At 40.1% G+C, this 18946-nt stretch overlaps 1 protein-coding gene across 1 annotated transcript in view; it reads right to left on the reverse strand.

The window, feature by feature from the left end:
- The window catches only part of tyw1 (tRNA-yW synthesizing protein 1 homolog (S. cerevisiae)), a 206850-nt gene that overhangs the window by 24505 nt on the left and 163399 nt on the right, over positions 1-18946 (reverse strand). The window contains exon 14 of the mRNA XM_063031174.1: positions 11669-11779. Coding sequence (XP_062887244.1) covers positions 11669-11779 — 111 coding nt within the window. The remainder of the gene's footprint in view (positions 1-11668; positions 11780-18946) is intronic.

An 18946-nucleotide genomic window follows, 5' to 3' on the forward strand; every position in this document is an offset into this window, starting at 1 on the left:
TGACCAATACCTAAACCTCTTGACAATGTCTACATGCTTTTACGCACTGAGTTGTTGCCACATGATTGGCGAATTAGATAAAGTGGCCACTGAGTGTACAATACATTGTTTGACTTGACATTTATATTATACAACACCCAGCTAGCAAGCTGCAGTTGGACCACTGGACCATACACGTGATTATACTTTGCAACACCGAAACTTCAAGTGCATGCAGACGCAGTACACAAAACTGCACAATGATAACACACTTTCATCTCAAAAGCCATCCAGCAGAAGAATAGCTTCCCTCTCTACATTACAAGTTGCATCACCACTTTTTCTCAACTCCTTAAGGTTGTTATAGCCAGAGGTGGTGGGGGGGGGGGCGAGGGGTTGGAGGAGTTAAACTCCTACTACCTATTAAATGCTTCCAATGGCATGCATCTCAAATAGCCTATGATAACCAAGTTCAGCTCCTATGTGTAACTTAGTTATTAAACCCGGCAGAACTGTTTCTACTGACAGGAGAAGGGGCAAAAGTGGGTTACTGGCACCTTAAAACTGCCACATCAGGCAGATTGGGCTCATTTGCTGTGGTTGGCAGCTCATTTAGGAGAGGGGAAAACTTTGATCTACATTTGCTATGCTACATTGCAGTATACCCATTCACGGGGAAGGCATTGGGAGTAAACCCTAAGGAAAAATCCAGAGCTGGAATCCCCAAGGCAGTCCTATGTTGAGTTCAACGCTGACTACAATGCCACTGTTGCCAGACTGTATCGGTCTCTATCGTTCCTTTGGATTCATCAGCTGCATGAAGAGAGGGAGCCTGCTGCACGAGCAACAGCTTGCTCTCCATATCGTACTGCCCTGGCTTGCGTATCACATAGACAACTAGGAAGCAACGTTTATGGTCAACCTCGACCAACAGAAAGCCTCAACAGCATCAACTTTGCACTTTAGGAATCTGAATCTAAACTATTTGCAATTGATTCAAAACAGCTGTATATCTAAAAAAAAAGCTCAGTAATATGTAATATTTAAATATCAATTAATTATCTAAAGATAATTATCCAATTTTATGAGTTCAGAAGCAGCACTTATATTTCAAGTTATTTGACCTTATCTGGACTACTCAAATAAAGTTCACGATCTAAAAGTGTGTAACTTTAATAAAAAGTCCCATACTCCAAAGTGATGAATTACATTTATAAAGATGCCAATGATGTTCCTACTAACGAACCAAAACATCTTTTGACGATGTAAATTATAGAACAGATACTCAAATGTTCCAGGTATCAATTCTTCTGCTGGCACTATTATAGCTAATAAGAAAAATGTATCACACATATTTGGTTACCGATCCTCAGCTATTTTCAGCTTTACTCCCAAGGGAAGTGCACAGCTGCAATTATTAGAAAAGTAGATTAGTTCTAGGTTCTTTAAGGCTTTTAGTCAGAACAAAAAACAAATCTCTCACACCCTGCCAATTTTAATTACTGACATGGCAAATAGAGAAAACATCAGCAGAAGTAGTACTACTTTTGCCTTCTTCAGTGACTATTTGGTAGAATAGTTAATTGGTAGGACAAGCAGAAAGAATATAATTGTGAATAATCTATTTCAAAAAGTAAGCATTTACAGAAATATACATAATCAAAGAAAAATTCACAGTAAACAAAACATAATATGGGATCTGCAGGATGCAGGCTGCTTAAAGGATACCAATTTTCAAAACTATAACTCGGTGGATTCCAGTTAATTGGGACACAATTGGACCAGTACATTTTGGCTCAATTAAAGGGGCTGCCTTAATTAGCCAAAGTTTCATGGAAATAGTTAAAACTGTATAAAAAGGACAAACTGAGTAACAAATATGTATTTAAGTAGAATACAGAACAAATTAGAACACTATCAATAGTACCATATACTATAAAACTATATTAGTTCCTAATAGTTATATGTAGAGGAATTTATTCAGTGTACCTAATGAACAGATTCAATGCAGACACCTAGTGCAGATAATGGACTGCCCTCATACACTGCTTTAGATGATTGCATCTTCCAAATCTTCATTTTCAAAGTTCAAAATTTAAAGTAAAATTTATTATCAGAGTACATACAGTCACCACATACAACCGAGATTCTTTTTCTGCAAGCATACTTAGCAAATTAACAGAATACTAACTGTAAATAGGATCAATAGACAACAAACTGTGCAAGTGCAGACATAAATAAATAGCAATAAATAACGAGCATAAAATAACAATTAAGTGTCCTTAACTGAGTGTAGGACCATCAGACCCTTTTGCTCAAGAGCCTAATTGCTGAGGGGTAGTAACTGATCTTGAAAGTGGTGGTGAGAGTCCTGGAGCACTTGTACCTGCTACCTGATGGCAACAGCAAGAAAAGACCATGGCCTAGGTGGTGCGGATCTTTGATGATGAATGCTGCATTTCTACGGTAACAATTCATGTAGATGTGCTCAACAGTTGGGCGTGTTTTATCCATGATGTACTAGGCCGCGTACACTACCTTTCATAGGATTTTCCGCTCAAGGGCATTGGTGTAACATAGTAATATTCAAGATGATCGTCAATAACTTCAAATTCTTTGCAGTTCCTAACCTGTTGACGTAGTGAACATTTTCACTTCCAGCAGTTTCTGGCACCTCCAAGCATGAACCCTTGAAACTGCAGTAAGCAAAACAGTTCGGAATAGTTGTACTGCTTATTTCTCACCAATCAGTGACAGAAATCACTGTCCTTTGGACACAAACACTTGCAACTGACGTTATTTAAAAACTGTTCACTCAGAGCACAGTGTAGTGTCCAATGGCCACACAACATGCACGCAGCCAACTCTACCTAGAAACTGTTCAGCAACAGTCTCCTGCCCCAAGTAAATGGCATAGTATCCCAAATAAATTAAGGGAATCCCAGCAATTTTCTCAATTCGTTTTTCTTCTTTAAGAGTTGTCCCAAATAAGCGGGTGCTCCAATTAACCGATGGTCCAGTTAGCCGGAATCCACCGTACTGACAACATTGAGGATAGATAATTATACATCTCCTCATTAAGGTTCAGAAGGGATGAGTCTAAAGACAAACAATGCCTTTTTCACACCAATCCCAATTTTTTAAATTCCATGTATTTAAAAGGATGTATAAAGAGATTATAACATCCATTTTAAAAGAAAAGTTCATTATTAGATTTCTCAAAGGAAAATGACATAACTATAATGGTGTTCAAAAATAATAGTATTTGTCATTTCAAAACAGTATATAAATAACAAAAATTGCTTTCCATTTCAACAATTTGGGAAATAATCCACAGGCGAACACTACAATGAAACAATGTAAAGAAAGATTAATGATTGTTTTCTAATGTGCTCTCAAATTTAAAGTAGTATTCTATTATTTCAAATCAGAATTAGATAACCTATGCCCAAATATTCTTTTACAGCTCGAAATAATAGAGAACCAGAAACCAAATACGCACGCCATATGTTTTCCTTTTAGCAATAATTTTACAATATGGTGCAGGAAGTTCTGTAATCTATTAGATTTTGCCTTGGAGCCTCTGTTGTCTACTGAAGTGACTCAATATAAACCCAAAAGGGGTTAAGCAATGAACATAACTTACAATTAATTTAAGATTATGGATTTAGAACTGTCCTTAAAAATTTTACTCACATCACAAACCAGATTCAAATCCTGGCAATAATTTATACTTTATACTTTATTATCGCCAAACAATTGGTATTAGAGCGTACAATCATCACAGCGATATTTGATTCTGTACTTCACACTCCCTGGAGTACAATTCGATAGTACATAATAAAAATTTTAATTATAAATCATAAATAGAAAATAGAAAAGGGAAAGTAAGGTAGTGCAAAAAAACCGAGAGGCAGGTCCGGATATTTGGAGGGTACGGCCCAGATCTGGGTCAGGATCTGTTCAGCAGTCTTACCACTGTTGGAAAGAAGCTGTTCCCAAATCTGGCTGTACGAGTCTTCAAGCTCCTGAGCCTTCTCCTGGAGGGAAGAGGGACGAAAAGTGTATTGGCTGGGTGGGTCATGTCCTTGATTATCCTGGCAGCATTGCTCCGATAGCGTGTGGTGTAAAGTGAGTCCACGGACAGAAGATTGGTTTGTGTGATGTGCTGGGCTGTGTTCACGATCTTCTGCAGCTTCTTCCGGTCTTGGACAGGACAACTTCCATACCAGGTTGTGATGCACCCTAGAAGAATGCTTTCTATGGTGCATCTATAAAAATTAGTGAGGGTTTTAGGGGACAGGCCAAATTTCTTTAGCTTTCTCAGGAAGTAAAGGCACTGGTGGGCCTTCTTGGCAGTGAACTCTGCTTGGTTGGACCAAATCAGATCATTTGTGATATTGACCCTGAGGAACTTAAAGCTTTTGACCTGTTCTACTTGCACACCACCGATGTAAATGGGGTTGTGTGGTCTGCTACTCCTTCTGAAGTCAACAACCAATTCCTTCGTCTTGCTGACGTTGAGGGATGGGTTATTGTCTTCACACCGTGCCACCAGAGAAGTTAGAGAAATGTTAATAGCTCATAGAAACCACAGAAAAACTACAGCACAGCCAGATGTCAATTCATTGAATTGGTTGTGGTTTCTCCAATTTAAATGAGTAATTCAGAATCATATTTATTTATTTATTTATTTATTTATTGAGCTACAGCACAGAATGGGACCTTCTGGCTCCCCTGATTTACGGGACAATTTACAATGACCAATTAATCCACCAACCAGTACACCTTTGGTCCGTGGGAGGAAACCCACGTGGCCACGGGAAAAACATTTAAACTCCTTACAGGCAGCAGCAGGAATGGAACTATTTTTCATTCTTTGTAATTGTAAGATTGTATTTATCACTCTTTAAAGAGACTGGAATTTTTAAAGTACAATGATCTGAATTAATGCTTTCTTTAAATAAATGAGACTCAAATGCACGTTTATTTGAAATAATGATTTAATAACTAGTAGTAAAAAAGAATAATGCTTTTAGATTGTTCTCTTGTATTATTCTTGCATTTATTTTTGGTATACTCATATCCCTAGTTTATCGATTCTTCCACATGGAAGCATTTTCTCCATACCATCCCATTCATAACTTTAAAGATCTTGAGCAGATCACCTAAGTCTACTCTTTTCTAAGAAAACACTCAGGTCTGTTCAATATTTTCCCTTCCCTTTCAATAATGTCAGTTATTGTCTAGCATTTGAAGTTTTGGTCCCCTAATCTGAGGAAAGACATCCTTGCCATAGAGGGAGTACAAAGAAGGTTCACCAGATTGATTCCTGGGATGGCAGGACTTTCATATGAAGAAAGACTGGATGAACTAGGCTTGTACTCATTGGAATTTAGAAGATTGAGGGGAGATCTGATTGAAACATACAAAATCCTAAAGGGATTGGACAGGCTAGATGCAGGAAGATTGTTCCCAATGTTGGGGAAGTCCAGAACGAGGGGTCACGGTTTAAGGATAAAGGCAAAGCCTTTTAGGACTGAGATTAGGAAAAACTTCTTCACACAGAGAGTGGTGAATCTGTGGAATTCTCTGCCACAGGAAACAGTTGAGGCCAGTTCATTGGCTATATTTAAGAGGGAGTTAGATATGGCCCTTGTGGCTAGGGGGATCAGAGGGTATGGAGGGAAGGCTGGTGCAGGGTTTTGAGTTGGATGATCAGCCATGATCATAATAAATGGCGGTGCAGGCTCGAAGGGCCGAATGGCATACTCCTGCACCTATTTTCTATGTTTCTATAACCCAGACAATTACTGCCGTTAAGTACTGCCGTTTACCAACTAAGTACAAAGAGTTCAGGTTCCCCCAGTGTGGAATTTCCAATCTTGCTAGTTGACAAATGACAGCAACTCCATTGCCATACCCTATACAAAATACAATGATTGAACAGGAGCTTGCTGAGATTCCTCATCACTTGGTGATGGGAAACTGCTCTTGGAGCCTGCACCAGGTCTGGGATAGCACCTGCAAGTCTATTCAAAGTTAGAGGTTTTTTTTAAATCAACAACATAAGGTCCATAACTTCTTGCAGACTTGGATTTACTTTAAATTCAATATGTTTACATTTAATTTTTTAAAAATATCTAAATGTCAGGGAGATGCAGAAGCACTGTACATCCTTGATAACTCTGACAGACTGCAAAGCTTGAGGCCAGCCAAGCCTCCTGCCCAGCTTTCCAGAGGAATTCCATGGATGAAAATATTTCTGGACCACCTCGTGATCTCATTGTGTTGCTTGAGGCCCACAAACTATATAGGAGTTTGAGACACCAAAGAAGTCATACTGATTTGGATCAGGTACATTTGACCCATTGAGGTACCAGAGTAGTTAGTAAATATTGACAGCAAGCACCACACAGCAAAAATATGAGCTGAGGATTAAAAATTTGCAGAACATATTACTTCGTTTGTTTCTTATATGGGTTTTATAGTGATACATCGTCGGCAAATAGACTTTCTGTTATGTAGCTACAACATTAAAAATCACCTCTGCTGCAACATTAGTATCAATTTATAAATTCTTCATATTTCTGTTATCTCAGATACAAGGAATTTTGCAAGCATGTTACAATTGTGACAAGAATACACATAGATGTTAGCTGTCCTGTGTGATCAGCAGTTGGTCTGCCACCTGTCCTCAGGGGAGGGAGAGATAAGGCACACAATGAAGCAGCATTTGGAGGTGTTAATGAAGGAGCCATCAGTCTGGGTATTGTCAAGATCGGCTCCCCCTTTGAACCCTGAACTGTTTGAAGTGATGGACAGGCGATCTGGAGATGTGTAATGAAGGGGCGGGAGAGAGAGCTGTCTAGAGCGGTTCCCCCCTTTGAACCCTGAACTGTTTGAAGTGATGGACAGACGATACCCCAGCAGGGGGATAAAAAGGGACAGGTTCGCTAAGGCAACACGCACGACACCCCGAGGTAACGAGACCCTGGAAGCGGTGCGTCTCTCACAAGTCGGTGGGAAGCTCTTGGACGGCTGATCGGGGGATCAGCCTTAAATGCACAGGGTGGAAAGGTACGATCAGTGGGAACCCGGTGTGTGTCCGCCCTTGCTTGGGTGCTGGGTTCACTGCAGAGGATCGACCGCATCTGGAGGAGGGGTCACAGTCGGTGTCATCACAAAGGACCCGCCCGAAAGCTGCTTGTGAGCAATATCGCAGGTCTGTGAGTGGAAGCAGTTTTGAATGATCATTCGTTCTTGTTCTCTCTCTCCTTCCCCCACATTGTCCATCGCCATGGCAACGATTACTGCGAACTGAACTAAATTGAACTGGACTTTTGTGTCACTTTGAAATTGGTCATTTACCCCTAGACAACGATAGAGCTTGATTGATCCTGTTATCTTAATTCTGTGCACATGTGTGTTTATCATTGCTGAACTGTTGCATTTATTATCCTTTCGATTACTGTTTTGCTTGTTTCTTTAATAAAACTTTCTTAGTTCTAATAATCCAGACTCCAACTGAGTGATCCATTTCTGCTGGTTTGGCAACCCATTTACGGGGTACTTCACAATGACTTTATACGGAATCCGTGTAGATTAAGGTTATAAACTTGCAAGGGCTTTCAACCCATTAGTTTATATTCACTGTGAAGAATAAATTGTTAATGGTAGGAAAATTTCTGTACTTCGTTGGAGAAATGGAAAGGCATTTATTCCTCAGAAAGATCAAATAAAGACCTGGACTTGCCAGAAACATGAAATAAACAAAGAAACTGCTGGAGACATACTAATGTTTCCTATAGTGGGGAAGTCTAGGGCCAGAGGGCACAGCCTCAGAATAGAAACATAGAAACATAGAAAATAGGTGCAGGAGTAGGCCATTCGGCCCTTCGAGCCTGCACCGCCATTTATTATGATCATGGCTGATCATCCAACTCAGAACCCCGCCCCAGCCTTCCCTCCATTCCCCCTGATCCCCGTAGCCACAAGGGCCATATCTAACTCCCTCTTAAATATAGCCAATGTACAGGCCTCAACTGCTTCCTGTGGCAGAGAATTCCACAGATTCACCACTGTCTGTGTGAAGAAGTTTTTCCTAATCTCGGTCCTAAAAGGCTTCCCCTTTATCCTCAAACTGTGACCCCTTGTTCTGGACTTCCCCAACATCGGGAACAATCTTCCTGCATCTAGCCTGTCCAATCCCTTTAGGATTTTATACGTTTCAATCAGATCCCCCCTCAATCTTCTAAATTCCAACGACTACAAGCCCAGTTCATCCAGTCTTTCTTCATATGAAAGTCCTGCCATCCCAGGAATCAATCTGGTGAACCTTCTTTGTACTCCCTCTATGGCAAGGATGTCTTTCCTCAGATTAGGGGACCAAAACTGCACACAATACTCCAGGTGTGGTCTCACCAAGGCCTTGTACAACTGCAGTAGTACCTTCCTGCTCCTGTACTCGAATCCTCTCACTATAAATGCCAGCATACCATTCGCCTTTTTCACCGCCTGCTGAACCTGCATGCCCACTTTCAATGACTGGTGTATAATGACACCCAGGTCTCGTTGCACCTCCCTTTTTCCTAATCGGCCACCATTCAGATAATAATCTGTTTTCCTATTTTTGCCACCAAAGTGGATAACTTCACATTTATCCACATTAAATTGCATCTGCCATGAATTTGCCCACTCACCCAACCTATCCAAGTCACTCTGCATCCTCTTAGCATCCTCCTCACAGCTAACACTGCCACCCAGCTTCGTGTCATCCGCAAACTTGGAGATGCTGCATTTAATTCCCTCATCCAAGTCACTAATATATATTGTAAACAACTGGGGTCCCAGCACTGATCCTTGCGGTACCCCACTAGTCACCGCCTGCCATTCTGAAAAGGTCCCGTTTATTCCCACTCTTTGCTTCCTGTCTGCTAACCAATTCTCCATCCACATCAATACCTTACCCCCAATACCGTGTGCTTTAAGTTTGCACACTAATCTCCTGTGTGGGACCTTGTCAAAAGCCCTTTGAAAATCCAAATATACCACATCCACTGGTTCTCCCCTATCCACTCTACTAGTTACATCCTCAAAAAATTCTATGAGATTCGTCAGACATGATTTTCCTTTCAGAAATCCATGCTGACTTTGTCCGATGATTTCACCGCTTTCCAAATGTGCTGTTATCACATCTTTGATAACTGACTCCAGCAGTTTCCCCACCACCGACGCTAGGCTAACCGGTCTATAATTCCCCGGTTTCTCTCTCCCTCCTTTTTTAAAAAGTGGGGTTACATTAGCCACCCTCCAATCCTCAGGAACTAGTCCAGAATCTAACGAGTTTTGAAAAATTATCACTAATGCATCCACTATTTCTTGGGCTACTTCCTTAAGCACTCTAGGATGCAGACCATCTGGCCCTGGGGATTTATCTGCCTTCAATCCCTTTAATTTACCTAACACCACTTCCCTACTAACAAGTATTTCGCTCAGTTCCTCCATCTCACTGGACCCTCTGTCCCTATTTATGTCCTCCTTAGTGAAGACAGAACCAAAGTAATTATTCAATTGGTCTGCCATGTCCTTGCTCCCCATAATCAATTCACCTGTTTCTGTCTGTAGGGGACCTACATTTGTCTTTACCAGTCTTTTCCTTTTTACATATCTATAAAAGCTTTTACAGTCAGTTTTTATGTTCCCTGCCAGTTTTCTCTCATAATCCTTTTTCCCCTTCCTAATTAAGCACTTTGTCCTCCTCTGCTGAACTCTGAATTTCTCCCAGTCCTCAGGTGAGCCACTTTCTCTGGCTAATTTGTATGCTTCTTCTTTGGAATTGATACTATCCCTAATTTCTCTGGTCAGCCACGGGTGCACTACCTTCCTTGATTTATTCTTTTGCCAAACTGGGATGAACAATTGTCGTAGTTCATCCATGCAACCTTTAAATGCTTGCCATTGCATATCCACCGTCAATCCTTTAAGTGTCATTTGCCAGTCTATCTTAGCTAATTCACGTCTCATACCTTCAAAGTTACCCCTCTTTAAGTTCAGAACCTTTGTTTCTGAATTAACTATGTCACTCTCCATCTTAATGAAGAATTCCACCGTATTATGGTCACTCTTACCCAAGGGGCCTATCACGACAAGATTGCTAATTAACCCTTCCTCATTGCTCAAAACCCAGTCCAGAATAGCCTGCTCTCTAGTTGGTTCCTCGACATGTTGGTTCAAAAAATCATCCCGCATACATTCCAAGAAATCCTCTTCCTCAGCACCTTTACCAATTTGGTTCACCCAATCTACATGTAGATTGAAGTCACCTATTATAACTGCTTGTTCCTTTATTGCACACATTTCTAATTTCCTGTTTAATACCATCTCCGATCTCACTACTACAGTTAGGTGGCCTGTACACAACTCCCACCAGCGCCTTCTGCCCCTTAGTGTTACGCAGCTCTACCCATATCGATTCCACATCTTCCCGGCTTATGTCCTTCCTTTCTATTGCGTTAATCTCTTCTTTAACCAGCAACGCCACCCCACCTCCCCTTCCTTCATGTCTATCCCTCCTGAATATTGAATATCCCTGAACGTTGAGCTCTCATTCTTGGTCACCCTGGAGCCATGTCTCTGTGATCCCAACTATATCATAATCATTAATAACAATCTGCACTTTCAATTCATCCACCTTATTACGAATGCTCCTTGCATTGACACACAAAGCCTTCAGGCGCTCTTTTACAACTCTCTTAGCCCTTATACAATTATGTTGAAAAGTGGCTCTTTTTAATGCTTGCCCTGGATTTGTCGGCCCGCCACTTTTACTCTTCTCCTTAGTACTTTTTGCTTCTACCCTCACTTTACACCCCCGTCTCTCTGCACTGGTTCCCATCCCCCTGTTGTGAACTAACCTCCTCACACCTAGCCTCTTTAATTTGATTCCCACCCCCCAACCATTCTAGTTTAAAGTCACCTCAGTAGCCCTCGCTAATCTTCCTGCCAGGATATTGGTCCCCCTAGGATTCAAGTGTAACCCGTCCTTTTTGTACAGGTCACGCCTGCGCCAAAAGAGGTCCCAATGATCCAAAAACTTGAATCCCTGCCCCCTGCTCCAATCTCTCAGCCACGCATTTATCCTCCACCATTTATCTCCACCTCATCGCATTCCTACTCTCACTGTCGCGTGATAGAGGGGCATCTACTTAGAATAGAGATGAGGAGGAGTTTCTTTACCCAGAAGGCAGTGAAACTGTGGAATAAATTGCCACAGATGGCTGTGGAGGCCAAGTCATTGGATATATTTAAAGTGGAGTTTGACAGGCTCTTAATTAGTCAGTCAAGGTTACGGGGAAAATGGGGGTGAGAAGATAATAACTCAGCCATGGCGGTGTAGGCACGATGGGCCGAATGGCCTAATTCTACTCCTATGTCTTATGGTCTCAGGACCTTTGTCAGACTCTTCATTCTTCTGTAATACCTTGAAAAGGAAGACAAAAGCAGTTTTCTTTTAAGATTTTAATATTTCAGGGTTTATTAACCTAATCGTGAAAGAATTTTCACCAGCTTTCCACCTGGAAGAATAAACATGCTTTCCTTTAATCATTTTAATTGTAAAGCATTAACCCTGAAGAAGCAGGAGCATATGGCAATACTTTTTTGCTAATAAACTAATACTCAGACTTACTTTAATTTCGATGAAGTCGGGTTTCCCAACTTCTATCAGATCAGCATACGATCGAAGTTCATCCACATTCCAAGCCTTTACCAAAGTTAACCTATACACTGTGCGTTGCTTCTGCAAGAAAACAAAGTATAATTAAATCAGATCACATTTTTCTATAAATTTGTTGATCTTATTCTGGCAAATTTGTTTTTGAAATGCCCTACAGTGTGAAATAAATGTACGTTTCTGTTAATATGCAAATCTGTGATAGGTAAAAAGATGCACTGCATGGGTGCGAAGCAGTGGGAGCTCATCCATTTTGACTTACATGCTGTTAGATAGAACTGCTCAGATTTATAAGACATTTTCTCGGAAAAACTATTCACAACATTTGGATTATTGAGACAAGGAAGTTCAAATTATTTTGGTCTGTGAAACTGCTGCCATCAGAATTTTTAAAAATTGTGATTACTGTTTGACCATCTGAACTTTTGACCTGTGTTTTTCATTAACAAGATCAATAAGACTTTATGGAGTGGAAAATGGAACAAATGGCAGAAAACGATGCCTCCAATATCAATAAATTCAACAAAATTGAAATCTTACGTAGAGGTGTTTTTTTTCTCCACATCTTCACTTAAACTTATTTACATTTCACCAAATATAAAACTTAAAGCAGTAGGCTAACAGAATTCGGCTCGAATTTTCTTGGAGTTAAGTTGGGACATGCATAACAACAGATTAGAGAAACACTTAGCGCTGGTTATAAAAATATCGGGCAATGCTGAGAAAATTGCAGAATCCATGTGGAGATTTAGGATGCTCCTGAGTCAGTAATCAGTAAAAGGAAGAAGAAAGCAGCCAAGTTTTTAAGCTTTACACTGGAAGAATCCAGGCTTAACTAACATGACAAAGTTGTATTTTATCAAAAGGATTTGAATATCGCGGCTGATTTTGTTTTCTATATGATAATCAGTGTTACGTCTAGAATACAGGCCTCGATGTCTACATAGAATTGGGAAAGATCAGGTGATCAGAAGAATTTTATTTTTATTTTTTTTTACTGAGTAGGCCCTTCCAGCCATGCCGCACAGCAAAATTTCAATTTAACCTTACCCTATATATGGATCAATTTACAATGACCGATTAACCTACCAACCGGAACGTCTTTCAGACTGTGGGTAGTAAATCTGATACTGGAGAAGATACATAGGTTGGGGGTAGGTCAGACACTGAGAGACATTGCATCCTCACTTGAAGTGAAAGCAATATGAGCCTCAGACTCCTTCTGTGCCAAGTTCAATGTTTGCCTCAACTTTATGTTCACAATATATTATAACGCCCAACCATAGATCACTACTCCAATTTGATTACCATATCACTCATACGTGTTTGTAAAGTTTGAGAAGAGTCAAGTAAAATTTTTATTGTCCCTTTCAAGTAATCAAATTAGCTGCTACAAAAGCATTTTTACATTGAGTGCCTTGTACTATAACTCGTAAATAGTATTTCCATATTAAACAGAATCGTAAATTTTTAAAAAAGAGAATTTCATTAATGGTATTTGTCATATGAAGTCTAGGCTTTCTATGTCCAATAATCAGCTCCAACTCTTCTCATATTCAATCATATTTTTATACTATTCTACAATAAATCCTGTTAATCTACTTCAAAGTTGCTGGTGAACGCAGCAGGCCAAGCAGCATCTATAGGAAGAGGCGCAGTCGACGTTTCAGGCCGAGACCCTTCGTCAGGACAAACTGAAGGAAGAGTGAGTAAGGGATTTGAAAGCTGGAGGGGGAGGGGGAGATGCAAAATGATAGGAGAAGACAGGAGGGGGAGGGATAGAGCCGAGAGCTGGACAGGTGATAGGCAAAAGGGGATACGAGAGGATCATGGGACAGGAGGTCCGGGATGAAAGACGGGGGGGGGGTGACCCGAAGGATGGGCAAGAGGTATATTCAGAGGGACAGAGGGAGAAAAAGGAGAGTGAGAGAAAGAATGTGTGCATAAAAATGAGTAACAGATGGGGTACGAGGGGGAGGTGGGGCCTAGCGGAAGTTAGAGAAGTCAATGTTCATGCCATCAGGTTGGAGGCTACCCAGACGGAATATAAGGTGTTGTTCCTCCAACCTGAGTGTGGTTTCATCTTTACAGTAGAGGAGGCCGTGGATAGACATGTCAGAATGGGAATGGGATGTGGAATTAAAATGTGTGGCCACTGGGAGATCCTGCTTTCTCTGGCGGACAGAGCGTAGATGTTCAGCAAAGCGGTCTCCCAGTCTGCGTCGGGTCTCACCAATATATAAAAGGCCACATCGGGAGCACCGGACGTAGTATATCACCCCAGTCGACTCACAGGTGAAGTGATGCCTCACCTGGAAGGACTGTTTGGGGCCCTGTATGGTGGTAAGGGAGGAAGTGTAAGGGCATGTGTAGCACTTGTTCCGCTTACACGGATAAGTGCCAGGAGGTAGATTAGTGGGGAGGGATGGGGGGGACGAATGGACAAGGGAGTTGTGTAGGGAGCGATCCCTGCGGAATGCAGAGAGAGGGGGGGAGGGAAAGATGTGCTTAGTGGTGGGATCCCGTTGGAGGTGGCGGAAGTTACGGAGAATAATATGTTGGACCATCTGGGTAGCCTCCAACCTGATGGCATGAACATTGACTTCTCTAACTTCCGCTAGGCCCCACCTCCCCCTCGTACCCCATCTGTTACTCATTTTTATGTACACATTCTTTCTCTCACTCTCCTTTTTCTCCCTCTGTCCCTCTGAATATACCTCTTGCCCATCCTCTGGGTCACCCCCCCCCCGTCTTTCTTCCCGGACCTCCTGTCCCATGATCCTCTCGTATCCCCTTTTGCCTATCACCTGTCCAGCTCTCGGCTCTATCCCTCCCCCTCCTGTCTTCTCCTATCATTTTGCATCTCCCCCTCCCCCTCCAGCTTTCAAATCCCTTACTCACTCTTCCTTCAGTTTGTCCTGACGAAGGGTCTCGGCCTGAAACGTCGACTGCGCCTCTTCCTATAGATGCTGCCTGGCCTGCTGCGTTCACCAGCAACTTTGATGTGTGTTGCTTGAATTTCCAGCATCTGCAGAATTCCTGTTGTTTGCTGTTAATCTACTTCCTATTTTCATTTTGCCCCCCAAAAAGTTTCCATCTTTATTGTTTTCAAGTTTGCGCCAACCTTGCAATAGCTTCCAGTTGTGTTAGATAATGTGCTAAAGGAATCATGGCAGCATGGAATAGATAGGTGAAAATGGCAGGAAAATGCATGAGATGTAAAAAGCATTCGTCTATGAGCCAATGATGTTCCATCTCTCTGATTTTGGTATAATATCAAAACCTGCAGGGGATATTAGAATAAGGTCATCTTACCCAGAAAGCAAACTAGAAGTAAACAAAGGATAGAGTCAAGTTAATGGGAGTGATCTTATATTAAATGAAAGGTGAAAAATGTAGGCTGAACCGTTTATTCGAAGAATAAGAAAAATTATACATTGTTTAGTAACAGTTTGGAAAGAGTGAAGAAACCACAGTTCAATTTAACAAATTACAGTTACTCTAACTTTTGAGGCTTTTAAAACAAGAACAATTGTGAAAGGTAGGTAGGACTTTCAATGACATAACCAGAATAGAATTGAAGCTTTCAAAGTGTTTAGATATTGCTAAAAAGAAAAAAATGCATTGAATTGTTTCATAATAGGAAAAGTCATGTACTATTCAATGAATATTCCTCTATTCATCCATATTCAGCATGCTGATTTACTACCAATGTTACTGTATTTAGACAACTACTTAGTAATTTCACTGAGAATTCGGATAAATGGAAATGGCATCGTACAAGGTTATGATAGTGAACACACACAATTGAAGGTTTCTGTTTATATACTTCTGGATTGTGGGCAAGTATGTATTTATCACCTATCCCAAATTGCCCAGATGGTGTCAACAATCTTCTTGAATTGTTGTGGTCTTTTTAGCGAAGGTAGTCCAACAATGCTGCCAGGTAAGAATTTGTAGAATTTAGACCCAGCATAAAAAACCTCTAGGTCAGGACGGAAGAGAACTTGTGAGTGATGGTGCTCCCAGATTCTACTGCACTTGACCTTCTCAATTCTAGAGGTCACCATTTTGGGAGGTATTTATTGCAGTACTTCGTTTATTCTAGCCTTTCAGGTATGTGTGGAATAGAAAGACTGTGTGCAAAATGTTCTCCAGTGCTACTGAGCCTAAAAGGAACTTGCAACAAGGATTAGGCTGGTGTAGGCTTTTTGGTCCTTTGAGTATGTACTGCTGTTTTTCAAGATTATGGCTAATCTGCTACATCAATTCTATTTTCCTGCAGTATCCTTTTATCCTTGGGTCCACTCAATATCTAGAAAACATTGACTTCTATCTGAATGAACGCAACTCCACCACCCTCCAGGGCTCAGAATTCTCATGATTCAACTAACTTTGAGTGAGGAATTTCTCATTCAGAATCTGAATCAGGTTTAATATCACCAGCAAATATCATGAAATTTGTTAACTTAAGTAACGGCTGTACAATGCAATACGTGATAATATAGGGGAAAAATAAGTAAACCAATAACAGTAAATACATATATGTATTAAATAGTTAAATTAAAAATAGTACAAAAACAAATACGTAAGTAGTGCAAAAATAGAAATAAACAAGTAATAAGGTAGTGTTCATGGGTTCAATGTCCATTTAGGAATCGTATGGCAGAGGGTAAGAAACTGTTCCTGAATCACTGAGTGTGTGCCTTCAGGCTTCTGTACCTCCTTCCTGACAGTAACAATGAGAAGAGGGAATGTTCTAGGTGATGGGGGTCCTTAATAATGAATGCAGACTCTCTTTCAGTTTAAATTGTCTTCCCCTTATAAGACCGTACTACAGTTCGTACTTTCCTCAGTGAGGGAAAACATCCACCCACTCCAAAGTCCTGCGTTTCAATGTGATCATCTACTGTTTCTCTAAACTCCAGAGAAAATACGCCTAGTCAACGTGATCGCTCCTTCTATGGCAAATCTGCCATCTAAGGAAATGGTCTGTTGAATGCTCATTGACACTCTGTCAAATATATCCTTAAAGGCAAGGAGGTAAGTGGGTTCATTTTTATTTAATAAACATCAAATTAAACTAAGAAACCTACTTAAGCAGAGCTCTGTTCAGCCAACAAAGAATATATACTAAAGTAAAATTGAAAATGCTGCTGGAGGCTTGTATGGCGTATAGCTCCGGGGTTGTGCTCCCAATGGGTTTTTTTTTCTCTTTTTTTTTCGGTTAGTAGGGTTTTTTTTTGTTTTAGTTAGTAGAGGTTCTTTTTTCCTTCTTTCTTTTTTCCAAAAAAATGTTTTAAAATTTTGTTTTTTCTTATTATTATTGGTATACTGTTTAGCTTGGTTAATCAGTTATTTGATAGTTTAACTCTTATTGTACATATTGATATGTTGATTTGACTATTTTAATGTATTTTTTGTTGATTTTCAATAATAATTAATCAAAAGATTTAAAAATTAAAAAAAATGAAAATGCTGGAAGTACTCTGCAGATCAGGAAGCATCAGTGAAACAGAAACGGAATTAATATTCAGGTCCCAAATCCTTTTGTCACACAGCTTAAATGTATATCTTCACTTAAATGCATATTCTAGCTACCCAAGTCAAGAAAGTGTAGGCCTAACAAGGATTAAAGACCTAATGTGTGACAAGGACCACTGCTAAATTTTAGCTAGCAAACAAAATCACAAAGCCTACCAAAAGTGTATTTTGGGCAGCATGTCTGATCAGAAGCAGTTTACTTAATAGAACATCAGTTTCAAGCTCCCCTAGAGCTGAATCAGAGGAACCTCATGGAAACGCCTTTGAATGTTTTTACAACCTTTTCACTGGTACAAGGCATATTCTGCTTTTTGATATTCAATTTTTCAGCTCTTAAGCAAAACACTTGCTAACCATTCTTATGCAAACAACTATAATCAATATCTAGTCACTGGCTTCTGTGAGTACTTGAATCTGAACGTGCAAATGTAGTGATCATGCCACCAGACAGCACATTAACAGTGAAATAACTCCTGAAATCAAATCCATATAAAAACAAAACCAAAAAATTCTTCAGTACACTATTCAAAATTGTCAAATCCATGCACAATCTATAAATTAATAAATAACAAAATGCCACATTTCCTAACATTAATCCACAAGAGACCAGAAATAAATTATTCATTTTGAAAAATATGCCATCAAATAAAATTGTGACAAAAGACAAAGAAATGAAGTTATAGTTGTTTCCACTGAAATGCTCCTCTAATCCTAACTTTGTATCTTCTATGAGCACTTGCTTATTGGAACTGAAATAATAGTCACTTCCGTTACTTTGTTACAAAGTATGCACACATAACAAAGAAACAAGAATCAAATAAACAGTGGAAAATATTGTGCTTAAATGGAATATTATTTAAAACAATGTGGTAATATGAAAGCTGTTGTTCTTACTGAATTTAATTCTAAAATCAAACTTGAATCAAAATCAGATTTAATATCACTGGTATACATCATGAAATTTGTCATCTTTGCAGCAGCAATATAATGCAATACATAATAAACGGAAAAAATGAATTACATCAAGTATATATATATTAAGTACGTAAGTAGTCCAAAAATAGAAATAAAAAAGTAAAAAGGTAGTGTTCATGGGTGTCCATTCAGAAATCGGATGGTAGAGGGGAAGAGGCTGCTCCTGAGTCATTGAGTGTGTGCCTTCAGGCTCCTGTACCTCCTTCCTGATGGTAGCAAAGAGAATGAGGTATGACCTGGGTGATGGGGGTCCTTATGATGGATGCCACTTTTCTGAGACATCACTCCTTGAAGATGTCCCAGATACTATGTAGCCTAGTGTCCATGATGGAGCTGACTAAGTTTACACCTCTGTGCAGCTAATTTCGATCCAGTACAGTAGCAACACCCCCCACCCCCACCATACAGATGGCAATGCAGCCAGTTGAAATGCTCTCCACGGTACATCTGTAGAAATTTAAAGTTAAATTCATAACCCAGAGTTTAATTAGCCAATTTCTTTATCTATTTAGTAAATATAATAAATTGATATTTTACAGATTCCGAGCTTTCTCAGAGACATTAAGTATAAGAATGAAGAACGATGCAGATTTCTGCCAGTGAATGCCAATTAGCTTTGCTAAAGCTCATCAACCAGCAGTCTTGTTCAACAGTTTCCCTGCATGAACACCACTGATTTTTTAGCCATCTTTTCTCATCATCACTTGATCTGCT

The sequence above is a fragment of the Mobula hypostoma genome, chromosome 23 (genome assembly GCF_963921235.1).
Source record: "Mobula hypostoma chromosome 23, sMobHyp1.1, whole genome shotgun sequence".
NCBI lineage: Eukaryota > Metazoa > Chordata > Chondrichthyes > Myliobatiformes > Myliobatidae > Mobula > Mobula hypostoma.